At 36.7% G+C, this 23,745-nt stretch overlaps 1 protein-coding gene across 1 annotated transcript in view; it reads right to left on the reverse strand.

The window, feature by feature from the left end:
- The window catches only part of TMEFF2 (transmembrane protein with EGF like and two follistatin like domains 2), a 284,384-nt gene that overhangs the window by 244,293 nt on the left and 16,346 nt on the right, over positions 1-23,745 (reverse strand). The window contains exon 4 of the mRNA XM_069577898.1: positions 22,705-22,731. Within this exon, the coding sequence (XP_069433999.1) occupies positions 22,705-22,731 (27 nt within the window). The remainder of the gene's footprint in view (positions 1-22,704; positions 22,732-23,745) is intronic.

Genomic DNA, 23,745 nt, shown 5'->3' on the forward strand with positions numbered 1-23,745 from the left:
TTTCAATGTTTTTATTTATTTATTTGGCTGCACTGGGTCTTAGTTGTGGCACACAGGATCTTCCCTCATTGTGGCATGCGGGATCTAGTTCTGAAACCAGGGATCGAACTTGGGTCCCCCGCTAGGAGCGCAGAGTCTTAACCACTGGATTGCCAAGGAAGTCCCAGGACTGATAATGTTTTCAGAACAGCTTCTTCAGGTAGGTCCCAATCAGGAAAAATAAGATATATGGGAAAAGAAATGAGGAAAGAACAGGGAGAGCGGCCACTTTGGCAGCACTGATGCCCTGGTAATTAAGCACTGCAGTGGGAGCAATAAGCAGTGGCAGTGCTGACAGCAGATGAAAGGCTGTTTTGAAGAGAGAGAAGAAAAGAACTTTGCCTTGTGGGAACCAAAAAGCTATTTAAATCTGAGAATCCAGTCTAGGGTTATCACTCTGTCGTGCTAAAGGCTTATCAACCACAGGACAGTTTTTTTATGGCTAGAAAATTGCTAGACAATTGTGGAGCTCACCCCTAGGAAACAGAGGAAATGCCCAGTAACATTTTACAGGCTTCCAGTCTCTTTTTCCCATCCCCCTCGCATTTGTCTCTGCTCCTCCCTCCCACTCGGCCACTTCCACACCAGTGTTTCCACACAGACTCAACCTGTGAAATCGCACATTCATTTGGATGAAAATTGTACGACAGAAGTAGTTACATAAAGTCCATCCAAATGCAGCATTGTGTACTTTCAAATTCAAAGACTTTCAAATTTGTGATGCATAATGTAAGCAATTAGTCAACTGGCTTGAGTCAGGAATGGTTTGAAAGTCAAATATTCAGACCATTTTGGAGATATGAACATGAAAGTTGCTCAGTCGTGTCCAACTCTTTGCGACCCCAAGGACTACACAGTCCAACCCCGTGGACTATACAGTTCATGGAATGCTCCAGGCCAGAATACTGGAGTGGGTAGCTGTTTCTTTTTCCAGGGGATCTTCCCAACCAAGAGATTGAACCCAGGTCTCCTGCATAGCAGGTGGTTTCTTTATCAGCTGAGCCTAAGTGTGCCCTTTTCTTCTGATGAGGAAAACAGTCTTTGGAGTCACACTTTTCCCAACACACTAAGTGGCAGTGCCTAGGTCATGAGTTTGGTGTGAGCAAAAACCAGTCTAGTTCATCTTTCATATTTAATCTCTGGTCTTTTGCTCAGTGCCTGGCTTTAAATAGGTGCTTGATAAAGTATAAAAAAGTGAGCATTTCCTGTGAATGCATTAAATGCAGGGGGAAGGGAAAGGCCCATTCAGCATGATGAGCAACTTGATGTCCATAGATTCCAAAATTAAGAGAGTATTTTGAAGGGTGCTGACAAAGGACAACCTCACAGAATAATCAGGAGTAGGAAAAGAATGCTTCAGGCCCTGATTCCTTATTGACTTTGGTGAAAATTAGCTAATCAGGTTTCTGGTGCCCATCAGAGGATGTTTAACACTAATTTCGTGAGAAAGGCAAATAGCCCCAAAGCAAGCTTGCTTAAAGATACTTGAGAAAAACGAATTCAAGAGGTCAAGCAGTGCCCTTTCAACCCCATCTCCACTGCCACTGACATCTATACCTGCCATGTTTATATTTACCTACACTCATAAGCAAATTATCAACATTCATTGGATCATCAAAAAAGCAAGAGAGTTCCAGATTTCTGCTTTAGTGACTATGCTAAAGCCTTTGACTGTGTGGATCATAACAAACTGTGGAAAATTCTTCAAGAGATGGGAATACCAGACCATCTTACCTGTCTCCCGAGAAATCTGTACGCAAGTCAAGAAGCAACAGTTAGAACTGGACATGGAACAACAGACTGATTCCAAAATGGGAAAGGAGTATGTCAAGGCTGTATATTGTCACCCTGCTTATTTATCTTGTATGCAGAGTACATCATGCAAAATGCCAGGCTGGATGAAGCACAAGAGAAATATCAATAACCTCAGATATGCAGATGATACCAGCTTATGGCAGAAAACAAGGAATAAAGAGCCACTTGATGAAAGTGAAAGAGGAGAGTGCAAAAGTTTGCTTAAAGCTCAACATTCAGAAAACTAAGATCTTGGCATCTGGTCCCATCACTTCATGGGAAATAGATGGGGAAACAATGGAACAGTGAGAGACTTTTTTTGGGGGGGCTCCAAAATCAGTGCAGATGGTGAGTACAGTCATGAAATTAAAAGACACCTGCTCCTTGGAAGAAAAGCAATGGCCAAGATAGACAGCATATTAAAAAACAGAGACATTACTTGCCAACAAAGGTCCATCTAGTCAAAATTATGTTTTTTCCAGTAGTCATGTATGGATGTGAGAGTTGGACTACAAAGAAAGCTAAGTGCCGAAGAATTGATGCTTCTGAACCATAGTGTTGGAGAAGATTCTTAAAAGTCCCTTGGACTCCAAGGAGAACCAACCAGTCCATCCTAAAGGAAATCAGTTCTGAATATTCACTGGAAGGACTGATGCTGAAGCTGAAACTCCAATACTTTGGCTACCTGATGCGAAGAACTGACTCATTTGAAAAGACCCTGACACTGGGAAAGATTGAAGGCAGGAGAATAGGATGACAGATGAGATAGTTGGATGGCATCATCAACTCAATATACATGAATTTGAGTAAGCTCCGGGAATTGGTGATGAACAGGGAAACCTGGCGTCCTACAGGCCATGGGGTCGCAGAGCTTCAGACACGACTGAGGGACTGAACTGAACTGAACACTCATAACCAGACAAACAAAAATCCTTAAAATCAGGGGTGCATCTCTTATTTATGGAGGAAAGCAATATATGTTTTCAGTCATGTCATTCAGTGTTTAACTCTGCGACCCAGTGGACCATAGCCTGCCAAGCTCCTCTGTTCATGGGATTTTCCTGGCAAGAATACTGGAGTGGGTTGCCATTGCCCTCCTCCAGGGGATCTTCTCCACCTAGGGATTGAACCGGGTCTCCTGTCTCCTGCATTGCAGGTGGATTCTTTACCAGTGAGCCATCAGGGAAGCCCAATATTAATATATACCAAAAAAAAAAAAAAAAAACCCAAAAAAACAACATGTTTTAAAGCTTCCAAATTCCAGCTCTCTGAAAAATTCAACCAGAGCATGCAGATTTATTAACCAAAACCATCTAAATTTCTCATTCTAGTTGAGATTTACAACTTAAGCACATTTTTACTTTTCCATTGGAGAAAATAACTTTTATTCCAACAGGAAATCTCTGTTGGTTTTAGAGTTAAAACAGCTCCACCCTAACTACACAAACCTACAAGGTAATTCTTCTACAACCCACAAAATAGGCATGATATGAGCTCCCCCTACTGGTACAAAACTGTTCCTACTTCATGAATCCAGTAAGGAATCCCTTCTGTGGGTTCTGCAGGAATTGCAGTTTACGCTTGATCGGGAAGAAAAGCTAAACAATTAAAAAAAAAAAAAAAACACCAATTCAAGCAAAACAAGAAAACTACCCACTGTCAAATAATCTCTGTGAAAGAAATATGCATGTTCACAAATATTTAACAGTAACTTTTAAGCCCCTTTAGCTCAGTTGGTAAAGAATCTTCCTGTAATGCCGGAGACCTGGGTTCGATTCCTGGGTCGGGAAGATCCCCTGGAGAAGGAAATGGCAATCTACTCCAGTATTCTTGCCTGGAGAATCCCATGGACAGAGAAGCCTGCTGGGCTACAGTCTATGGGGTCACAAGAGTCAGACAAGACTTAGTGACTAAACTACCAAACTTTAAGCCCCTATCCAAGAGAACAGGTGAGTGAACTAAAATGGCTGTCTCAGTGTGCTCTGGTCTCCTCATTTGCATTTAGACGTAAAGACAAGCAGAAGTTAACTGCAGAGGTGCTATATACGAACAATAAAATTTTTCCCTCCAACAGCACATGTGAAATGCTACAGACTTTAGAGAAATAAAAGAATAACACCATGGAAGCTGAATAAAATCAGTCTGAGGGCCAAGGGTTTTCTGCATTTGAAAATGACTTCACTATATTGCTATGTGAACTGAGAAACTGAAGGTGGAAGTTATGTTTTAGATTTAAAGCCACTCAAATTAGTTGTCTGCAGAGAAGAAAACCCAATGCAAGAATCAATGGCAAATATGGGGAAAGTGCTACGGTGGGGACATTCACACTGACAAAGCAGGAGAACTTCCATAAAGGTGTTTCTAGTGATAAGCTGTTATAGAAAAAATATAATGAAAGAAGCAGAACTCCCACTCTTTGAGTCAGCAGAAGAGAGCTGTTTCGTGATATTTGCTATATTTGTAAGGCTGCAACTTGATTATACCTGATTCTGTTATCACAATCTGTTACATATCCTACATAGAATATAAATGCATAAAGCCATTTAAAGGCCAAATTATAGAGCTGTCTATCTTTATCTTTTACCTTTAACTGCCATACCAGTGATGATACTTAAGTGGTATAAATGTAAAATGGTAAATAAAAAACAAAAACATCAGTAGATGCAGGCTTTATTGAAAAGCCACTGGTTGAAAATCCCCAAAGTACATCAATCTGCTTTCCCTCTTGAAGTCTGAGAAAATTGCCTTAGATGAATACAATAGGCTGAATGCATGAGCTTTGTTTTTTTTAAATGATGTATTTTATGAAACATTTTCATGTCTTAGAAGTAAACCTATATATTCACTCATGCCAAATGTATATGGAGAATTTTAAGAGCACACAATGAGGTGATAGGATTTTAATCTTTTTTCCTTCTCCTTCCTAGATCTTTCTTTGTGTTGGCATATAACATTTTTGTTCATACCAATACCAATATGGAAAGGAATGAAAGGTCATTTGAGTACACCTGGGATATCAGCGTATCTGTCACCTTCTCACTCCCTTTTTTGTCAGCACTCCAGTTACCTTTGGATCATATTTACCTTTTATACTACAATAATCCTTTTTGCTGATTTCTTTGCTTCCTCTCTTGTTTCATCTATAATTCATTCTCCACATAGCAGCCGGAGCAGTCTTTTAAAAATATAAGCCACATTATATTACTCTCCTCCGAATGCTTCCCATGATACTATGAATAAAACCCAAATTATTTCCCACTTCTCCACTCTCTTATCCTACCACTTTCCTGCTCAATCACTGTGTTCAAACTACATTTACCTTCTTTCTGTTTCTGGATTTCACTAAGGTCTTCTTTAGATCATTGACATTTGCTTTCTCTAGTGCCTTGCCTTGGGATCTTGGTGCACAATTTAGGCATTCAGTCCAAATCTTGGGGCTTCCCCAAAGGCTCAGCAGGTAAAGAATCCGCCTGCCAGTGCAGCAGACTCAGGAGATGCGGGTTCAACCCCTGGGTAGGGAAGATCCTCTGGAGGAGGGAATGGCAACCCACTCCAGTATTCTTGCCTGGAGAATCCACATGCACAGAGGAGCCTGGTGGGCTACACTCCATGAGGTTGCAAATAACATTTTGGACATGACTGAGTGACTGAGCAACAGCACACAGCAAATCTCACCCTTCCATAAAACTCAGTCATTCTGAATTGCATCACTGTTTTACTTTATTAAAAGAAATTATCACTCTCTGAAATGTTCTTGTTTATTGATTTGCTTGGCTTATGTCTTTTTCTTCCCTTTAGAAATAAGCTTCACGAACAGGGACTTTTTTCTGTATCTCAAGTATGTAAGACACAGTTGTCACAAAGTATAGTAATATTATGCCATTTTATTAAATCAAAAGAGTATACAGTGTAACTAGAGGGAAGTATTGTATTATCAATAAATACTAGTGAAATGAATATTCTGAATAAAAAAACTCCGTGTGTGTGTGTATCTCTGTGTGTGTGTGTGTGTGTGTGTGTGTGTGTGTGTGTATGCACCGAGGACTAATAAGCCAAAGGCATGTCACACAAAACAAAAAGCATACACATTTTTCTGATTAGTGCAAAATTCCTACTTAACAGCAACATCTTCCTTTAATGAAATTAATACCAGTTTAATACATTTTAATATGAAAAGTCATATATTTCAACTCTCTGACTTTAAAATATATGGTAGATTGCACAGGGAACAGTGGAGAAGAGAAAGAGTAACGGTGGAGCTTCAGGGACCTGGGTTTAAACCCTTGCTGTGCCACCAACTACATGGTTATGCACAAGTATTTTAACCTGTGTGCCATTTATTTTCTTCATTGGAAAATGGAGACATGTCTTTCTTGAATAGTTATAACAAGCATGTACTATGTGGCTATAAAGGATCTAACACAGAGTAGCTGCTCCTTGTAAGATCTTAATACAAGACAGTATAAAATAGTCTTTAGAGTGTTATACTAGGCTTATCAATTATTGAAACAGATACGCTGGATGAGTTTTAGTGATGCATCTAATGCTATGCATATGTAAATTAGCAGGGATGTATCTCTATCAGTGTTTCTATAATTGCCCAATTTGAAAGCAGCACACCTAAAAGCAATACACTATTTGACGTACTTTTCCAACTATTCCTTTTCATTCTGGTAACCTCGGGGAGTGGTATGCAGCTAAAGCCTTTTTCTTTTGCTTGACCTCATCCCAGAGGTATGAAAATTAGAAATTTTATTAAAAAGGAATGTTCTCTCAGCATTATCAGTAAATAATGTATGCTAGAAATGTCAGAAATAATACTTTTTAATTCTCAGATATTTAGAGCTGAAAAGTACTTAGAAAAATGTAGGAAAAAAAATCCCGGAATTTAGAAAAGTTTAAGGTTTTGTTGGAACAAATACATTATTCAGCATAACAGAGTCCCTTTCATGAATCCACTCAGCTAATCCTTTGTAGATCACTAAAATGGGCTTTGCCTTCTTTAACCAAATTTGCTGGTGCAGGAAGAGGCACCTGTCCTAGCTTGTGATGTGGTGAGAAGTACAGAATGGAACTAAGAACTGATGCTTTTGAGCTGTGATGTTGGAGAAGACTCTTGAGAATCCTGTGGACAGCGAGGAGATCAAACCAGTCAATCCTAAAGGAAATCAGTCCTGAATATTCATTAGAAAGACTGATGCTGAAGCTGAAGTTCCAACACTTTAGCCACCTGATGCGAAGAGCTGACTCATTAGAAAAGACTTTGATGCTGGGAAAGAGTGAAGGCAGGAGGGGAAAGGGATGACAGAGGATGAGATGGTTGGATAGCATCACCGACTCAGTGAACATGAGTTTGAGCAAGCTCCAGAAGACGGTGAAGGATGGGAAAACCTGGAGTGCTGCATTCCATGGGGTCACAGAGTCAGACACAGCTGAGCGACTAAACAAGCAACTCTGAATCTGAATTTTTCTCCATTTCCAGACATTGTAGAGGTTTCTATTTCATTCTATGCATTTTTATCTCCTTGTCCTCTCTCCTCCCCTCTATAGGTATGGTTGCTGCTACTGCTGCTAAGTTGCTTCAGTTGTGTCCAACTCTGTGCAACCCCATAGACGGCAGCCCACCAGGCTCTACCGTCCCTGGGATTCTCCAGGCAAGAACACTGGAGTGGGTTGCCATTTCCTTCTCCAATGCATGAAAGTGAAAAGTGAAAGTGAAGTCTCTCAGTCGTGTCCGAATCTTCACGATCCCATGGACTGCAGCCCATCAGGCTCCTCCATCCATGGTGTTTTCCAGGCAAGAGTACTGGAGTGGGGTGCCATTGCCTTCTACGATAGGTATGATTAGTCCCACACAGAAAAGTTCAGAGAAAAGTTCCATGAATGATTCTGTTGTCATATAATGGCAATCTCCAAACTTTCTACTAACATATTTTTTAATTTGTGCATACTTCCCAACATCTATTCAAGACTCATCCAGAATTATACAATAGCAAAAAAGAAAAGAACTTGGAATATAGATCTTTTAAAGATTTTCACAGTATTTTTACCTTCCTGTAGAAATTCCTTCCCAGGTAACTCAGTGGTAAAGAATCTGCCTGCCAAGCAGGAGACACAGGTTCCATCTCTGGGTCGGAAAGATCCCCTGGAGAAGGAAATGACAACCCACTCCAATATTCTTCCCTGGGAAATCCCCTGGACAGAGGAGCCTGGTGGGCTCCAGTCCCTGGAGTAGCTAAAGAGTCAGACACAACTTAGCAACTAAACAACAACCACCACAATGAAACTCCTAAAATATTTGCATTAAGACAGGTTAATATTTGTGAAAGAGAATGATTTTGAAGTGATGAAATTATTTCTATATGGAAATTCTCCTAAGTTTGCAGCCTGAGGCTTACGTAGTCTAAGGTTTAGAAGGAGACTCAGTCACAACTGATAGATCATCCCTCAGGTCTCCATATGCCCTGTAACACATACTGCCAATGAGATTGCAGGGGTCAAGAGATAAATGGTTAGGGTTGGAGCAGAGTTCCCTAAAGTATGCACCCTAAATTACTAACTCCTTTAATTTTTAAAATATATTTGTTTAAGAAAAATGATTCATGGTCAGGTGGTGTTTTAAAATACTTTTTAAATAAAATTTAGCAAACTTCTAAACCATAAGACTTCTTAGCCTTTCCTATGTGACTCAGGTGCCATATCATTCTTATTTCTGCGTCTGTATTTTTGTGGAGTATCCTGGGATGCAGGATTTTCCATGGGAAAACTGGAAAAGTCTTGGGCAAATTGGAGAAAGTTCTTCACCTTATCTGTGACTCTTCAAAATAGGTCAAATTATGCTCCATTGCTCAATATTACTTAACTGGATACCCTCTAGCATAATAGCATCCTGAGGCATTCAAGTTCTGCCAAACACATTGCAAAAGTGCTGGGCTAAGGGCAGGTTGTCAGATCTCCTACTCAGCAGTCTGAAGCATTGATTTCAACCTTTGTCTTGTCTGGCAAGAACAAGATCTGTTTTTCCTAATGAAATATTCTCTGGCAGCATTAAATACTATTTTAGATGGGTGAGAAAAAATTTGTGTGGGGTGGAGTTAGGAGGAAAATCTTTGTCTGCATCAATATTTTCTTGGTTTTCTTCTCAAAACATGTATGTGTTGGGATATAGGAACTATAGAGGAAGAAATGCAATAAATGAGTAAATATTTGATGTGTTAATATGGAAAGAAACATTAAAGAGTTGGAACATATAAAAAATAGTACTGCCTACCCAAGTCTGAAGCTATTTAACATTCCACATTTTTTGTCCTTTAGATGGACACTAAAAACTTTTTTAGACAAAACATTGAACACCACCGCTTTCTCCTTTTTTTCTGACATTTTGCATTGAAAAATCCTTCTCTCTCTTACCAGATTGCTCTCCTATCTTGTTTCTCCAAACTCTCCTTTTTATCCCCTATAAATATCTCCTCTTATATCTGAGTACAGCATTACCATATTGTTCTAGTTTCATTCATGGGGAAAACAGATGAAAAAAAAAAAAGAGCATAGGGATGTGGGAAAGAGCTGTGACTCAGAGTTGGTGGAAGAAATAGAATCACTCTTCAGATTTCTTCAGAGATGACATCTCATGGCATTTCTGATGCCTACTCTAAGTAAGTCAAGGGCCATAGTTAGTTACTGGGAGGTGGGAGCATGGCTGCCTTGTTCACACATGCATCAATTAATTGCTATTACAGGAGCTCACATCGCTGCTCTAGCAGTTCATTCATCCATGCATTAATCTCACAAATACTTATCAAGCACCTACTACACGCCAGGGCCACTTCTATGAAATTCTGCTGGTTGGATCTTTACTTTCAGTCTAATGATAGCACAGTGACTTACTTTAAAATCATTTCCTCTAAAATCTTCATGGCATCATATGGAGAAGGCCCTTTCCTCTTCATATACCACTGGATGTTTTGTAAGCTGAAAGCTGAAGCTCACAAGAGTTCTGCTTTCTTATTCCATTTAATGAAGCAATGTGCTAGCTCTGGGCTTCCCTGGTGGCTCAGAGGGTAAAGCGTCTGTCTGCAATGCAGGAGTCCTGGGATTGATCCCTGGGTTGGGAAAATCCTCTGGAGAAAAAAATGGCAACCCACTCCAGTATTTTTGCCTGGAGAATCCCATGGACAGAGGAGCCTGGTAGGCTACAGTCCATGGGGTTGCAAAGAGTGGGACATGACTGAGCGACTTTACTTTCTTTCTTATCTAGTTCTAAGAAATTAATATCAAGTGTTTTCCTCTTCAGGCAGTATTAGTCTATGGTTAAAGTACATTTTATGTGGGGTAATCATTATAATTCCTGGAAAAGATAGTCTTTTATTTTTCCCCCACTAGTTTAATTTCAAATTAAATGAAGGTACCAAATGGATTTCCAAATGATTTTATTCTCTGGCCAAAGTCATTTGGTATTTTAATAAGTGTTTTGGAAGTGGGATAAACTATTGACATTGGGTAAAATTATCTCAATTATCTGCAAGTAACTAGAATCCTAAAATGACTTCAATTTTTTTTCTTTGCACACCACTTTTAGGAGAATGAGGCAAATCACAAATGAACAAATTGATATTAATAGTATAAGATGCCGTGCACTTCAAAAATAAAGGAAATGCAAAAGGAAAGCCTCTGAGCTTAAGCTGGTAGCCTATATTTTTGTTAGGCTCCTCTTGGATTCCCTTGAATTTCCTTAGGTTTTGGATAAGCATTTGCTTATTTTTAAAGCTGTTTTAGGCTTGCGAATATCATCTTCTTGTCTTATTCTTGGTGGCATGGATCATTCTCTTACTCTTTTTTTTTTTTTAGCCCTTTTCTATTGAGTTAAAATAATTCTACAGTTATTTTAGCATATGAAACTCTTCACATTTAACTTTTATTTCAGAATTTCAAATAATTTAAACTGTAATAGCCAAATGTGAATAGAAACATTTCAAAATTTAAGCACACATTTTTTGTTAGTTTTAGAGCCTTAGCTCACTGAGCAAAGATTCAATGATATCCTCTTAAGCATATGGCCTTGTGGTCTGTATCTAAGGGTATTAATAATTAGCTGTGAGCACATACATAAAGATGTTACTTCAATGAATCAGATTAGTGATACAAAGTAGAATGGTATTTAGTCTAATCAGCAGATTTATGGCAATCTCCCTATATTATATGATCCTTGATTTAGTTTTGGAAGATGAATACTATTTAGGCAAAAGCGTGGGACAGGTTTTAGGAAGAGGGAAGAGCATTAGCAAAGTAAAGAGGCATGAAACCTATTGATGTTGTGTCTCAGTGAACTACTCTCATTGCAAAGGTACAATGGAGTTGTCAGCTCTGAGGTGAAGAAGATTAATGATGAGGATGGTGAGGCAGGTATTAGAACAATTCTGGAGGTCTTTGTACTTCCTACTGGAAAGACTGACTTTTATTCTAAGGATGATGGACATCCATTGTGGGGTTGTAGGCAGGGGAATGATATGCTCAGATAAGTATTTTCTATAAATCATTCTGACTGTGCAAGTAAGAAAAATTTTAGGACAAGACTGGAAAAAGGGAGACAGTTAGGAGGCATTTTTTCAACATCATAGACAAGAGATGACGAGAGATGAAATAAGGGATTGGTGAAGGGTCTGGACACAGAAATCTGAGAGCTATTCACAATAGAAAATTCACAGTGTCCTGATTTATAGGACTGAACTGGGTTTATAACTCTGCCATATTCTATTTCAAAGCAGAGTGTGGTGTAAGGAAACTCTCTCTTCATGAAAGGTCAAGGGTGTTTTCTGAATCAGTGCTTGAATGTGGTTGTTTGGGTAGCATGGGCCTCAAAAGTAGTTAGAACATGAGTTTCCAGAGTATAACCATTTAATATCATCCCACTGTTTAAGATACAGTATAATTACTGCCACTAATATCCCTTTTCCTCTTAACTGCCAGTTGTTTCTCTTTAATTATATTTAAAAATAACACCTACTTTCAAAGAGAAGCACATTTAAACTGCTATTATAGTTGTCTTTTGAGTAACTTAACAAAATCTTCACCATTGTAAATTCTCCAGTCCTTAAGGATTAGATCTCAGACTGCATCAGAAAGCTCCACGTATTCAGGAGAAATGATACTGTGTGGCTCAACATGTCTCTTTACCAAATGTTCACCACCACCGCTTAAATCAGTGTGTCAGAAACTCTACTTGCCAAAGGCCATGGCTTTCTGTTAAGGTTACAGTCTCTGGAGTGTGTCTAAAATGACTCTCACCCCAATTCAATGCTTCCAAGATGATGCAAAAATTCTCAATTTAGCCAGGATCAAATATATGCAGAGTACATTAATTTTCTGTAGAGGCTATACTAGAAATGGGTTCCCTCTTAACTGGTTCCACTAATATAGATTTCTGTGTGTGGCCTTCCCCATCAGAAGGTAATCTTAGAACAACTATCCAATCAGTCAAACTATGAAATTAAGGAGTGAGAAAAGCAGCTGGGAAATGAAAGAAAATGGGATAGAAGTTTAAAAGAACTGTATTTATTATTTTATATTAAATAAATATTTAATTTGGAATAGATCCAATTTAAATGATCCATCTGCTAAACAAGTTCTTGAAATCATCCGTTCAACTTTACTTAAAATCCAGTTAATTCTCCTTTTATTCTTCTCAGAGAGAGATCCCAGCAAGTAATACAAAACGAAAGTTATCTTCAGAACCAGTTGACTAACTGAAAGTCACTGGAATAATTCTTCTGGTTTGACTCACTGAGCCAGAATGCTAACATTATTTAAACATGTTGTTTTCTATTTATTCCAGGGTTTTTTAAAATCCCAAAGCTATAACAAGTGTGTAATTTACTGGAGAAAATGAAATTGCTCTTTGTTAAGTACACATTGCAAATCATATGCTACGATACATATTGTACATCTAGTACACTAAAAAAATGCTATATTTTCAAATCCAAATTTGAAACAAAAGTCAATGCAATTTGGCATGCACTGCAGCATGCAGAGCAATTCCTATGTATTAAATACTGTCTGCTAATGCCTGAAATGTTCTGCTTGCTTACAAGCATCAAAACAAGAGAAGGACATCTTAAATAAAACCCTAAATATGAAAATACCCTAAGAGAAAAAAAAAATTTGATTCGACTACTGCACAATATCTACAGTAGGATATCTACTTAAAGGACCACAAACGTCTTTCGGGTGGGGAGCAGATTGGTACATCTGGAATAGACAAGAGACATTGTGGAGAATATATCACAGACTCCTGAACACTGACAAGCAGGTAAAAGAAATGTTATCTTTTTTCTTCTTTAAATATTTCCATTCTTTTTAAAAATATTTGTTTACTTATTTGGCATGCAGGGTCTTTTTCAATTGTGGCATATGGGATCTAGTTCCCTGACCAAGGACCCAACCTCGGTCTTCTGCATTGGAAGCACAGAGCCTAAGTCACTGGTCTACCAGGCAAGTCCTATCTTTTTTCTTTTAATTACAGTAGTCTATTTTTCTTCCCTTACTTCAACACATCGCGTTTTCAACACAGATCTGGTAAAATCACTAGTCAGATCAGAACATTTTCTTTGCTGTAGACCCTCTATGGCTCCCAACTCACTCACAGGAAGAGTCAAACCCCACAAGAGGGTCTGTAGGCTCACCTCCATCTCTCTTCCTTATCTCCAAGCATCCTCTCACTCACTTCAGTCCAACTAACATCTGAGACCTTCTGGGGATATGCACCTTCAGAGCTTTTGCATTGCAGTTCTCCTAGAATGCCCTTCTCTTGCTTATTTGCAAGCCTCGATCCTGATCCTTTACTTCCTTATCTTTGTCCACGCATTCCTAATCACTTCAAATCCATTAGTAACTTTCTATGCTTATCTCACTTTTTCCTTCCTGCATACCATTTGACAATCTATATCTTTTTTCTTATTTATTTGTTTACTGTTTGGCTCTTTTCAGAAGAAATAAGTTCTGCAAGAGCAGGGATTCTGTTTTGTTCCTTGTTTTAAATGTTACAGATTGTAGAGAATGCCATGATGCAATGTGCATACTTGCCCCTTCTCTGCTGGGAATGTTGTATGCAGACAGGTCACAGCAGAGTCCCTCTCCAGGTCTAGCCTGCAGTTAAAGAGAGCCACCTGGTCCGAGGTAACACTCCCTTGGGGTTCACCCACATCAACAGTGATCAATGGTGCGATGTGAAGGCCCAGCCCCATCAACCCAATTTTAAGTACAACTCAGAGGGGCCATGCCATGTTGAGAGCTTCTGTGGCACCTGCTGTGACTTTACAGGATGCAGCATGCTTGGGGCTGGTGCATGGGGATGACCCAGAGAGATGTTATGGGGAGGGAGGTGGGAGGGGGGTTCATGTTTGGGAACGCATGTAGGAATTAAAGATTAAAAAATAAATTAAAAAAAAAAAACAACAAAACAAAACAAAACAAAACAAAACAGAAATCAGAAAAAGAGGCAACACATTTCACATTGTAACACATACCATTCAGAATAACTGGAATAAAAGTCTATGTTAACACCCTGAAAAAAAAAATAAAAAATAAAACTGCACCAGTCTTACTCCATCTGCCCAGCCCTACATCCTTCTTTCCTACTGACGCTGATTCTGAAAGCCCTACTAGTGAAACTCGAATGTACAAATCTAACCTCAGATTCTACTTCTTGGGAAACCCTGCAAGGATCATGGATGAAGAAACTAAAAGATTGTATAAGTAACCTGTCTGTGTGTCACATAGCTAGTAAGTGGTGGAATGGGGACCAAATCCACAGAGTAGACTTCCTGCAACCACTTACACAATTATATTTTTTCCCCCAAGTTAAAGTATAACAAATACCTTAGAGTGAATACTTCAAAAAGGAATAGGACCAGGGATGGGTGATGAAGGGAAAATTAATAGAGAAGAATAGATGGCAAACCATTATAGATTGATGAGTATGATCGACTTGATAATACATAAATCCATAGGGGTTTGAGGATTACTTTGTATAGAATGGGCTTCCCTTGTGGCTCAGATGGTAAAGAATCTGCCAGCAATGCAGGAAAAATGGGTTCAATCCCTGGGTCGAGAAGATCCCCTGGAGAAGGGACTGGCTACCCGCTTCAGTATTCTTGCCTGAAGAATTCCATAGACAGAGGAAGCTGGAGGGCTAAAGTTCATAGAGTTGCAAAGAGTCAGACACAACTGAATGACTAACTAAACACTTTGAATAGAATAGATGGTTTCAGACATAAAAATGAGAGTAAGAAGGGCGGAAGGAGAAGAGATAATAAAATTTCATATGATTGTTGATAAGATTTATATAAACAGAATATGGGGTCTGCTGGATATAGGTGTTGCAAACAGCTACTGCAAGAGGTAGGGTACTCTGTAGACTATGGTTTCCTTTCTTCTTGAAATTCAAGGACTGGCTTATTTAACATAATGTACTGTTGCTGGCATTGTGGGTAAAATGCTATTTTTTTTTTCTGATTATCTTCCACATATCCAAAGGTTGCTATTGTGATTAAATGAATTAGTGTTTTTATAAACCACGGGGCATCTTACAAACAATTATACCTGAGTTAGGTATGCTTATGGATTTATCTAATTCATGCTCTGGCATCCAGTAGAACTATAATCAAGTATTTCCATCTACTTTAAAAGAATCTCTTTCTAAAAGTTCAAATCCCCTTAGAAAAACTTTGCAATGCTTAGCATCCTAATGAAAATTCTTCCTTGTGAGTATACCGAATCCATCATATTGTGAATTCCTCCCATTTCTTCTTTTTGGGATTTCTAGAGAGGCAACTGACTACCACTGTAACCTTAAGACTTATTTACTGTCTTGATCACCCGTTGGATCATAGAAAATGCAAGAGAGTTCCAGAAAAATACCTACTTCTGCTTCATTGACTATGCTACACTCTTTGACTATGTGGATCACATCAAACTGTGGAAAATTCTTAGAGAGATGGGAATACCAGACCACCTTACCTGCTTCCTGAGAAATCTGTATGCAGGTCAAGAAGCAATAGTTAGAACTGGACATGGAACAACAAATGTTCCAAATTGGAAAGGAGTATGTCAAGGCTGTATATTGTCATCCCGCTTATTTAGCTTCTGTGCAGAGTACATCATGTGAAATGCCTGGCTGGATGAAGCACAAGCTGAAATCAAGATTGCCAGGAAAAATATCAATAACCTCAGATATGCAGATGATACCACCTTTATGGCAGAAAACAAAGAGGAACTAAAGTGCTTCTTGATGAAAGTGAAAGAGGAGAGTGCAAAAGTTGGCTTAAAACTCAACATTCATAAAACAAAGATCATGGCATCTGGTCCCATCACTTCATGGCAAATAGATGGGGAAAGAATGAAAACAGTGAGAGACTTTATTTTCTTGGGCTCCAAAATCACTGCAGATCATAAGTGCATCCATGAAATTAAAAGACACTTGCTCCTTGGAAGAAAAGCTATGACAAACCTAGATAGCATATTAAAAAGCAGAGACATTACTTTGCTGACAAAGGTCCATCTAGTCAACGCTATGTTTTTTCCAGTAATCATTATGGACGTGAGAGTTGAATCACAAAGAAAGATAAGTGCCGAAGAATGAATGCTTTTGAACTGCGGTGTTGGAGAAGACTCTTGAGAGTTTCTTGGACTGCAAGGAGATCCAACCCGTCCATCCTAAAGGAAATCAGTCCTGAATATTCATTGGAAGGACTGATGCTAAAGCTGAAGCACCAATATTTGGCCACCTGATGCAAAGATTTAACTCATTGGAAGAGACCCTGATGCTGGGAAGGGTTGAAGGCAGGAAGAGAAGGGGTTGACAGAGGATGAGATGGTTGGATGGCATTACTGACTGGATGGACATGAGCTTGAGTAAACTCAGGGAGTTGATGATGGACAGGGAAGCCTGGCATGCTGTAGTCCATGGGGTCACAAAGAGTTGGACGCGACTAAGCAAGTGAACTGAATTGAACCGACTGTTTTGAATTTTTAAAACACTGTTCCCTATTTCTTACCTGTCATATAGAACTGCAGTTCCTCCAATATCAAAACTATGATTTCACTCCCCTTCAAAGTGCAAAGCTAGCTATCTCCTCTAAATACTGAAAACTATGATTGGATTTGTAGAGTTGTTATTATCTCAGCATCAATATTTTAGACCATGAACTTAAAACTTACTAATTCAAAGATCCAAATTTCAATTAAACCCTTCAGAGAAATTATATTTTTAAATGGGAAAAAAGAACAAAGTTAATATAAATTCTTTTCATTTCATTTTTTGGCATCCAAAGTCCTTTGCATTAGTTTATTATAATTATCTTTTCCTATAAGCAGATACTATTCTCCTTTACCAACAAAAGAAATGAATCTCCAAGGAGCTTGCAAGTAAACTCAAATAGGCATCCTTTAAGCCAATTAAAAATTTAGAATACAAATCTCCTGATTCTTAGCCCAAAGCCATGTCTATCAAACTGTACATAATGATTACATTTATTTTCCTAGATACAATTTTTAGAAACCCATATAAGTGATTCAGAAAAAGAAAATGTTTGTGGTATCCATTTCACATCCCCAAGGAATCTTCTCTGGAAATTCAGTCAATTATTATCATTCTACTAAAAAAAAAAAAGTTATTTTTATTTTTAAGATGGTAGTCATGTGTGAAGGTATGTTGGTAACAAAGTTTTGTTCTCCCTTTTCATTTTCCATCATTCTCACTTTGTTTCCCTCCTTTTGTTTGCTTGTTTTGTTTTTTCATTTTCGTTATCCACTATCTTCATTCATCCTACCTCTATTTCATCACTCCATCACAATATTGGTTTTCTTTGAGCTATAGAGGAAGCAAAATGGATTCTACTTCATGAAAACCTGAGATATATTTCATCTGTGGTTCAGATGTCTATAAACTCATCTCCAGGCAGAACAACTGCTCTAAGGTGTAGAACAGCAAAAGCAAGAGCAGTTTCTGCTTCCTCCTTGTATGTACTGCCATGGAAAAATCTCAAACTTCATGTACAGGGTAGAATTTTTAAATTAATCGGTATTCCAGATGAGGTTGCTGACAACTGATGCCTGTCAGACTTTGGCTATAATGTGTACCCAGTGGAGAAAACACATGGCAAGGCACACTGTGTTTGCCAGAACTTGACTATGACAATAAGGTGGAGAGGTACAGATTGAGATCAAAAAAGGGAACTGGTATAGCAACGTGGGAGAAAAAATTACTTAACCTGACATAAGAATATTTTATGAAATGAACATTCAGTTCCTTGTTATTTACAGTATACTTAACATTTTATTTCTACAGGGGATTATTTCTCTTTTGATAATTAGAATCATAATTTTCCCATTGCTTGCTAAGAAAAGAATTTACATGTAAATCTCCTTCAGTATAAAGAACTATGTCATATTCAGCTTTAGAACTCCAGAAACCTTGTCATGGTCCCCAGCTGATAGGAGGCTTGTTCAATTCAGTGTAATTCATGAATATCATCAAATCCACAGTAGAAATCTAAGAATTTTTTAAAAATAAATTTTCAGTTCTCAAAATTGTTACAACACTGTTTTCTGGTTTTTAGCAATCTACACGATCAGAAACAGCCTAGGGTCTACAGTTTGTTGCGATGTAAATATTCCTTGTTCTAGCCAAAGTATATACAAAATAAATATCTTAATTTTGTACATCCAAGTAAAATTATACAAAGATAATCTGCATAAGACAATTTTGCATTAAATAAAACACAGCATAACTGATTTTGTGCATTAAAGTCATCATAATAGCCATTATCTGGATTATTAAAACAAAAATCAGACTTTATACAACTAATGGATATAAATTTAATTTGATATGTTGCTGTACATATCTGACATTAATCTCTTGATTAAATTATTAAAGAATCCTCTTAAAAGTATATAATTGTATAAGTTTTATGAAGCCCCAGAGCTTTATTTTATCTCATGAATTAAAAATATACCCATTGCATCTATGCTGTATATCTTAGGGATATTTTGTTTCTATAGACATTATCATACAACTTCCCATAAGATGTTATTAAAATTTAATCATGAATTCTTCCAGACTTTTAGCAGGATAATATGTTTATTATTCTTTTAATAGTTAAAATATACTTTTTATTTTACAGGACTTGTTTTTGTTTTTAGGAATCTGTCAGAAGTCTAGTTAATCCAGAAATATATGTTAAGCTTAATGGAAAATATTCATGGTCTTATCTTATAATATGACTGAAAGACTGTGAAATAAAAGCAGGTGTTAAAAATTATCCCTTAACCACCCACACAGCCCTAGATTCTTTCACATTGCAGTGTTTGGTGCTTAAGGAAGTCCGTGGGTAGAGAAGATGTTATTATCCCTCCTACACACACCCGTTTTCTTATTTACAACACTATCTCCATATATATAAGTACTTGAAACACCAACCCCTTTCTTTTTACTACTTTTTGAAATTCTTTGGGATTTTGTCCACACTCTACTACATATTACCTTTCTATTAGACACATATATAGCTAATTATAGTTTAACCTGAATTGTTTCTTTTAAGTATGAGTCTATCCAAAAGGTTATTTGATGAAGATGCCTTTTCAACTAAATATTTTTGCTTGAAAACAGAGAATTCCATAAACAACTGGTCTTTCACTCAAATTCTTTATATTAATGTTTCCTTAATAAATTAACAGATTAATAGTTAAAGACAGTTAAACCTTCTATAAAACATACAAAAACAAGTTAGCATAAATTTTATGAAACATTTAGATCCCTTTTATACGGTAAAAATGTTTCCTCAAGTGCAATAAATGATAGATATACCCTTGTGCAAATAAGTTAAACTTAATTAAAAAAAATCAGGTCTAATATTCAATGCTAACATTTATTTGTTTAAGAATGTAGGACGGGGACCTTCCTGGTGGCTCAGAGGTTAAAGCGTCTGCCTGCAATGAGGGAGACCTGGGTTCGATCCCTGGGTTGGGAAGATCCCCTGGAGAAGGATGTTGCAACCCACTCCAGTATTCTTGCCTGGAGAATCCCATGGACGGAGGAGCCTTGTGGGCTATAGTCCACAGGGTCACAAAGAGTCAGACACGACTGAGCGACTTCACTTTTCACTTAAGAATGTAGGACAATCTAAAAAAGTAAAACCTTATGTATTTATAAAGTTTTTGGATTTGGATTTGATTTAACCATATCATTTATGATAGTCACACATATGTGTTTTCCAAATAAAATTGTTCACTTCACTATTCAGATCAATGCACCTCATTTGGGAAGTATATTAACTTTTGTTAAAAGAAATTAGAAAAATAACCGTTAACTATCCAAAATGCTTGCAAACATGCCTTGATTATTAACCAAATACACATTATTGAGAATATATCCTATAGAGACTAGTTAGGACAATCACTAACTAGGACTGTTGGATTAACCAAACAATAATAGGTAATTCAATCACTTCTGGTTAATTCAAAGGGAACTGATTCTGGCTCTTCTAGATATCTTGGTAACAGGAACTCGGTCAGAATACGGAGCAAATCCATCCTTTATATAGCAGAGGTAGCAAGTCAAATATATTTTCCATATAATCCAATTGACATGTGAACTAGAATTGTGCAGGTCACTCTAAACTATGCTTTTAGGTTCTCCTTATTAAGCTTTCTATCATTTTGTACTAAAGTTAAAAACAATATGGAAAATTAAAACCATTAGTATTTCAGAGCAAAGAACACATAGACTAGAAAAAATAAATTCAGCAAAAACAAAACAAAACAAAAATTTTTGAGTCTCTGACTAAAAAGAAAAGAAACAGCTAGGAGTAAATACTCATTAACCACAACTTTCAGAAAAACAACTCTTTATAAAGAATACAACTCAGAATTAAATGGGTTATATGCTTTTATTTTCTTCCCAAAGCAATTATCTCTTAAGAAGTTGTTTTGTTTATTTTTCCTCCAAGTTAATATAAAGCACATATAATTAAAAGGAAGAGAAATTTTTTAAAAGGAGAAAAAACAATAAGTTATAAATGTCTTCTTTATGAAATTAAAGTGAATTCCTTTAAAAAAATCACCTTATACAGATCATAGGAAAAAATAATGAACCTAATATTTCAGTCTAGAATTCAACAAGGAAGAGTGAGGTTGACTTTACTGTCAATTACATGTGCTAAATACAATGAAGGAAAAACTGGCAACTAGTTATCTGATATACCCACTACACCTTACTATTGAAAAAAAAGATGATGTATGACATGACGAAAAGACTCAACTAGAAAAAAGCATACCAAGGTGCTCTAACAAAAGAAGCAATGAAGATAATTCTGTGGGTTTTTTTAAAGATGCCAAAAAATGAATAAGACGCGTGAAGAGTGGAACAGTTGAAACAATACAATATCTTTCAACTTAAGTAGTCTACATGTAAAACTAAATAGCCAGGAAATTTTTCATAGAACTGCTCCCTTCCAAAACTGACATTTTAACACAGTGACAAATTTCTTAGTATTCTGATAGTGAAATATCTACTCAAAAAACTTTTTTCCTTTTTCTCTTTAAAGTTTGCTTGATCTTAGAAGCTCATCTTCACAAAACTTGCAGGGAAGCTTTCTTAGGAATATTATATTAATTAGCCAGAGGAAAAAATAATTTCTTAGAAATAGTAAGATTATCTTAATATCAAATGACTGTCTAATGTCATGTGATATGGAAATATATTTATACTCTCATGGTACTGAATCGTGACTCCTATTCAATTTCAGTCTTTATGAAAAAAAATTGTGCTCCAATATGGTGCTCTAATTTTCTTCTCTGGGTGTTGCTTATTTGAACTAGTTAAGCCTTTGACTTGATAAATCTCTAACTTGTTGCCCAAACCAGATAAGGTAAGCAGTAGAATTGGACTTTGCTGACTCCACCTTCTGTCCTCATCTTTTATCAAATTCTTCATTAAAAACTAAAGTTTAATAGAAATATGCATTTAATCATTTTATATAACTTAAGCAAGGTCCTGAGAGAATGTTTATGTTTTTATTCATTCTCTTTTCAGTATTCTTGTTGAAATTACATTTAGTTGTTTCTATTTTTTCTTGTTGTAAATAAAGATAGCATTTTGCTTGAATTTCAACTGGAAAAGCATTTTGGGAAATTTTCAATGAAGGTTCAATCCATAAGTAAAATCTTAATTGGCAGTAAGTATATCATATAAAATTTTGAAAGTTTCTGCCTATCTCTTATATACTTCTTTAAACACACAACTAAATCATGAAAACATATATCTTGTGTTAGTAAAAATAACTATAGATTAATTTAATCAAAGAAGTAAAGACACTATCTTATTTTCACTGGCTTAAATTTATCTTTTTTATTTTTCTTTAATGAACTAAAGCTCCTTCAGTTTCAAACTATTAATTTGATAATTATGTTCCTATTTACATAATAGCTATTAATATTAGTATCAATATTTTGTAATTATGTATTAAAAAAAAACATTTAAATGATTTTCTAGGAGTTTTTTGTCCTGCCAAATATGCTTGGAGGCTTATTATGAAGTTCTGTTATGCAGGTTTATCTCAAAGTTAATTCAAACACAGATATACAAATGAATAGGAATATTAGATGGAAAAAGTTCTTAAGTATGATTCATAAACATCAAATAATTTATATGGTATATACATTTATTTAATAGGAAGAATGATTTTGTTTTAGTTTTCCCTTTCCTAAGATGCAAAATGCGAATTGGTCTTAGATATACGCAATGACAAATACATAAGTAAATATCCACAAGTAACATTCACATAGAAACCTTTCAATATATAAAAAGGCAACTCCTACCTCCATCTCCAGATCCTGATCCTGCATCTGGGAGGAAAAAAGGAAGTAATTTGTTTTAGCTTAAAAAACATATTCAAAGAATATTTATGAACTTTTAAATTAAATTCAAAATAAATTTAAAATAAATACTTTCTCCATTATTTATTAATATAATTGAAAAATTACTAACATTTAACTTGAAAAACATTCATATCAATGTAGTTTAATATCTGTAATACAGCTTATAAAATCAATTCTCTATTATTTTCATTTTAAATTTCATGAACAATGTATTATTCAGCTTTGGAATTAATTCTGAAACTTGACTATATAAAAATTTTCATTTTTATTTTAGTCAAGATGAATATGGTGCCAGTAACAAAAAAATTAAAAACAAGATGCTTATAACAATCAGTGAGATTTAGAAATTAAGTAGTCTAAGACTTGTGGTGAATACTCATAATTAAGGCTTATATTCTTGTACATTGCATTACAAAGGGAAAAACAGTTTAAAGATGAATATCTTTTTATATAAGAGCTAATACGTTTTCCAAATACCACAACTCTGGAAGAGTCTATCTGTATAAACAGCATCTACTATTTTTGAAATTCAAAAGGGTGAGCTTCAGGTTTGCGTTTGTGATTAAAATTGGCTATGCCCTAGGTGATGTTGGCAGAGAAGACAATAACCTTTCTCTGCCTTCCTTTTCCTCCAGTCCTTTCCCCTCCCCCTCACATAACTACAACTTGGGAAAGTTGTCAATTTCTGACAACTCATTTCCCAGAAACACTCAGTTTCTTCAGTTCAGTTCAGTTCAGTCGCTCAGTCGTGTCTGACTCTTTGTGAATCACAGCACGCCAGGCCTCCCTGTCCATCACCAACTCCCTGAGTTCACTCAGACTCACGTCCATCGAGTCTGTGATGCCATCCAGCCATCTCATTCTCTGTCGTCCCCTTCTCCTCCTGCCCCCAATCCCTCCAAGCATCAGAGTTTTTTCCAATGAGTCAACTCTTCGCATGAGGTGGCCAAAGTACTGGAGTTTCAGCTTTAGCATCAGTCC

Source organism: Ovis canadensis, chromosome 2 (genome assembly GCF_042477335.2).
Source record: "Ovis canadensis isolate MfBH-ARS-UI-01 breed Bighorn chromosome 2, ARS-UI_OviCan_v2, whole genome shotgun sequence".
Classification (NCBI taxonomy): domain Eukaryota; kingdom Metazoa; phylum Chordata; class Mammalia; order Artiodactyla; family Bovidae; genus Ovis; species Ovis canadensis.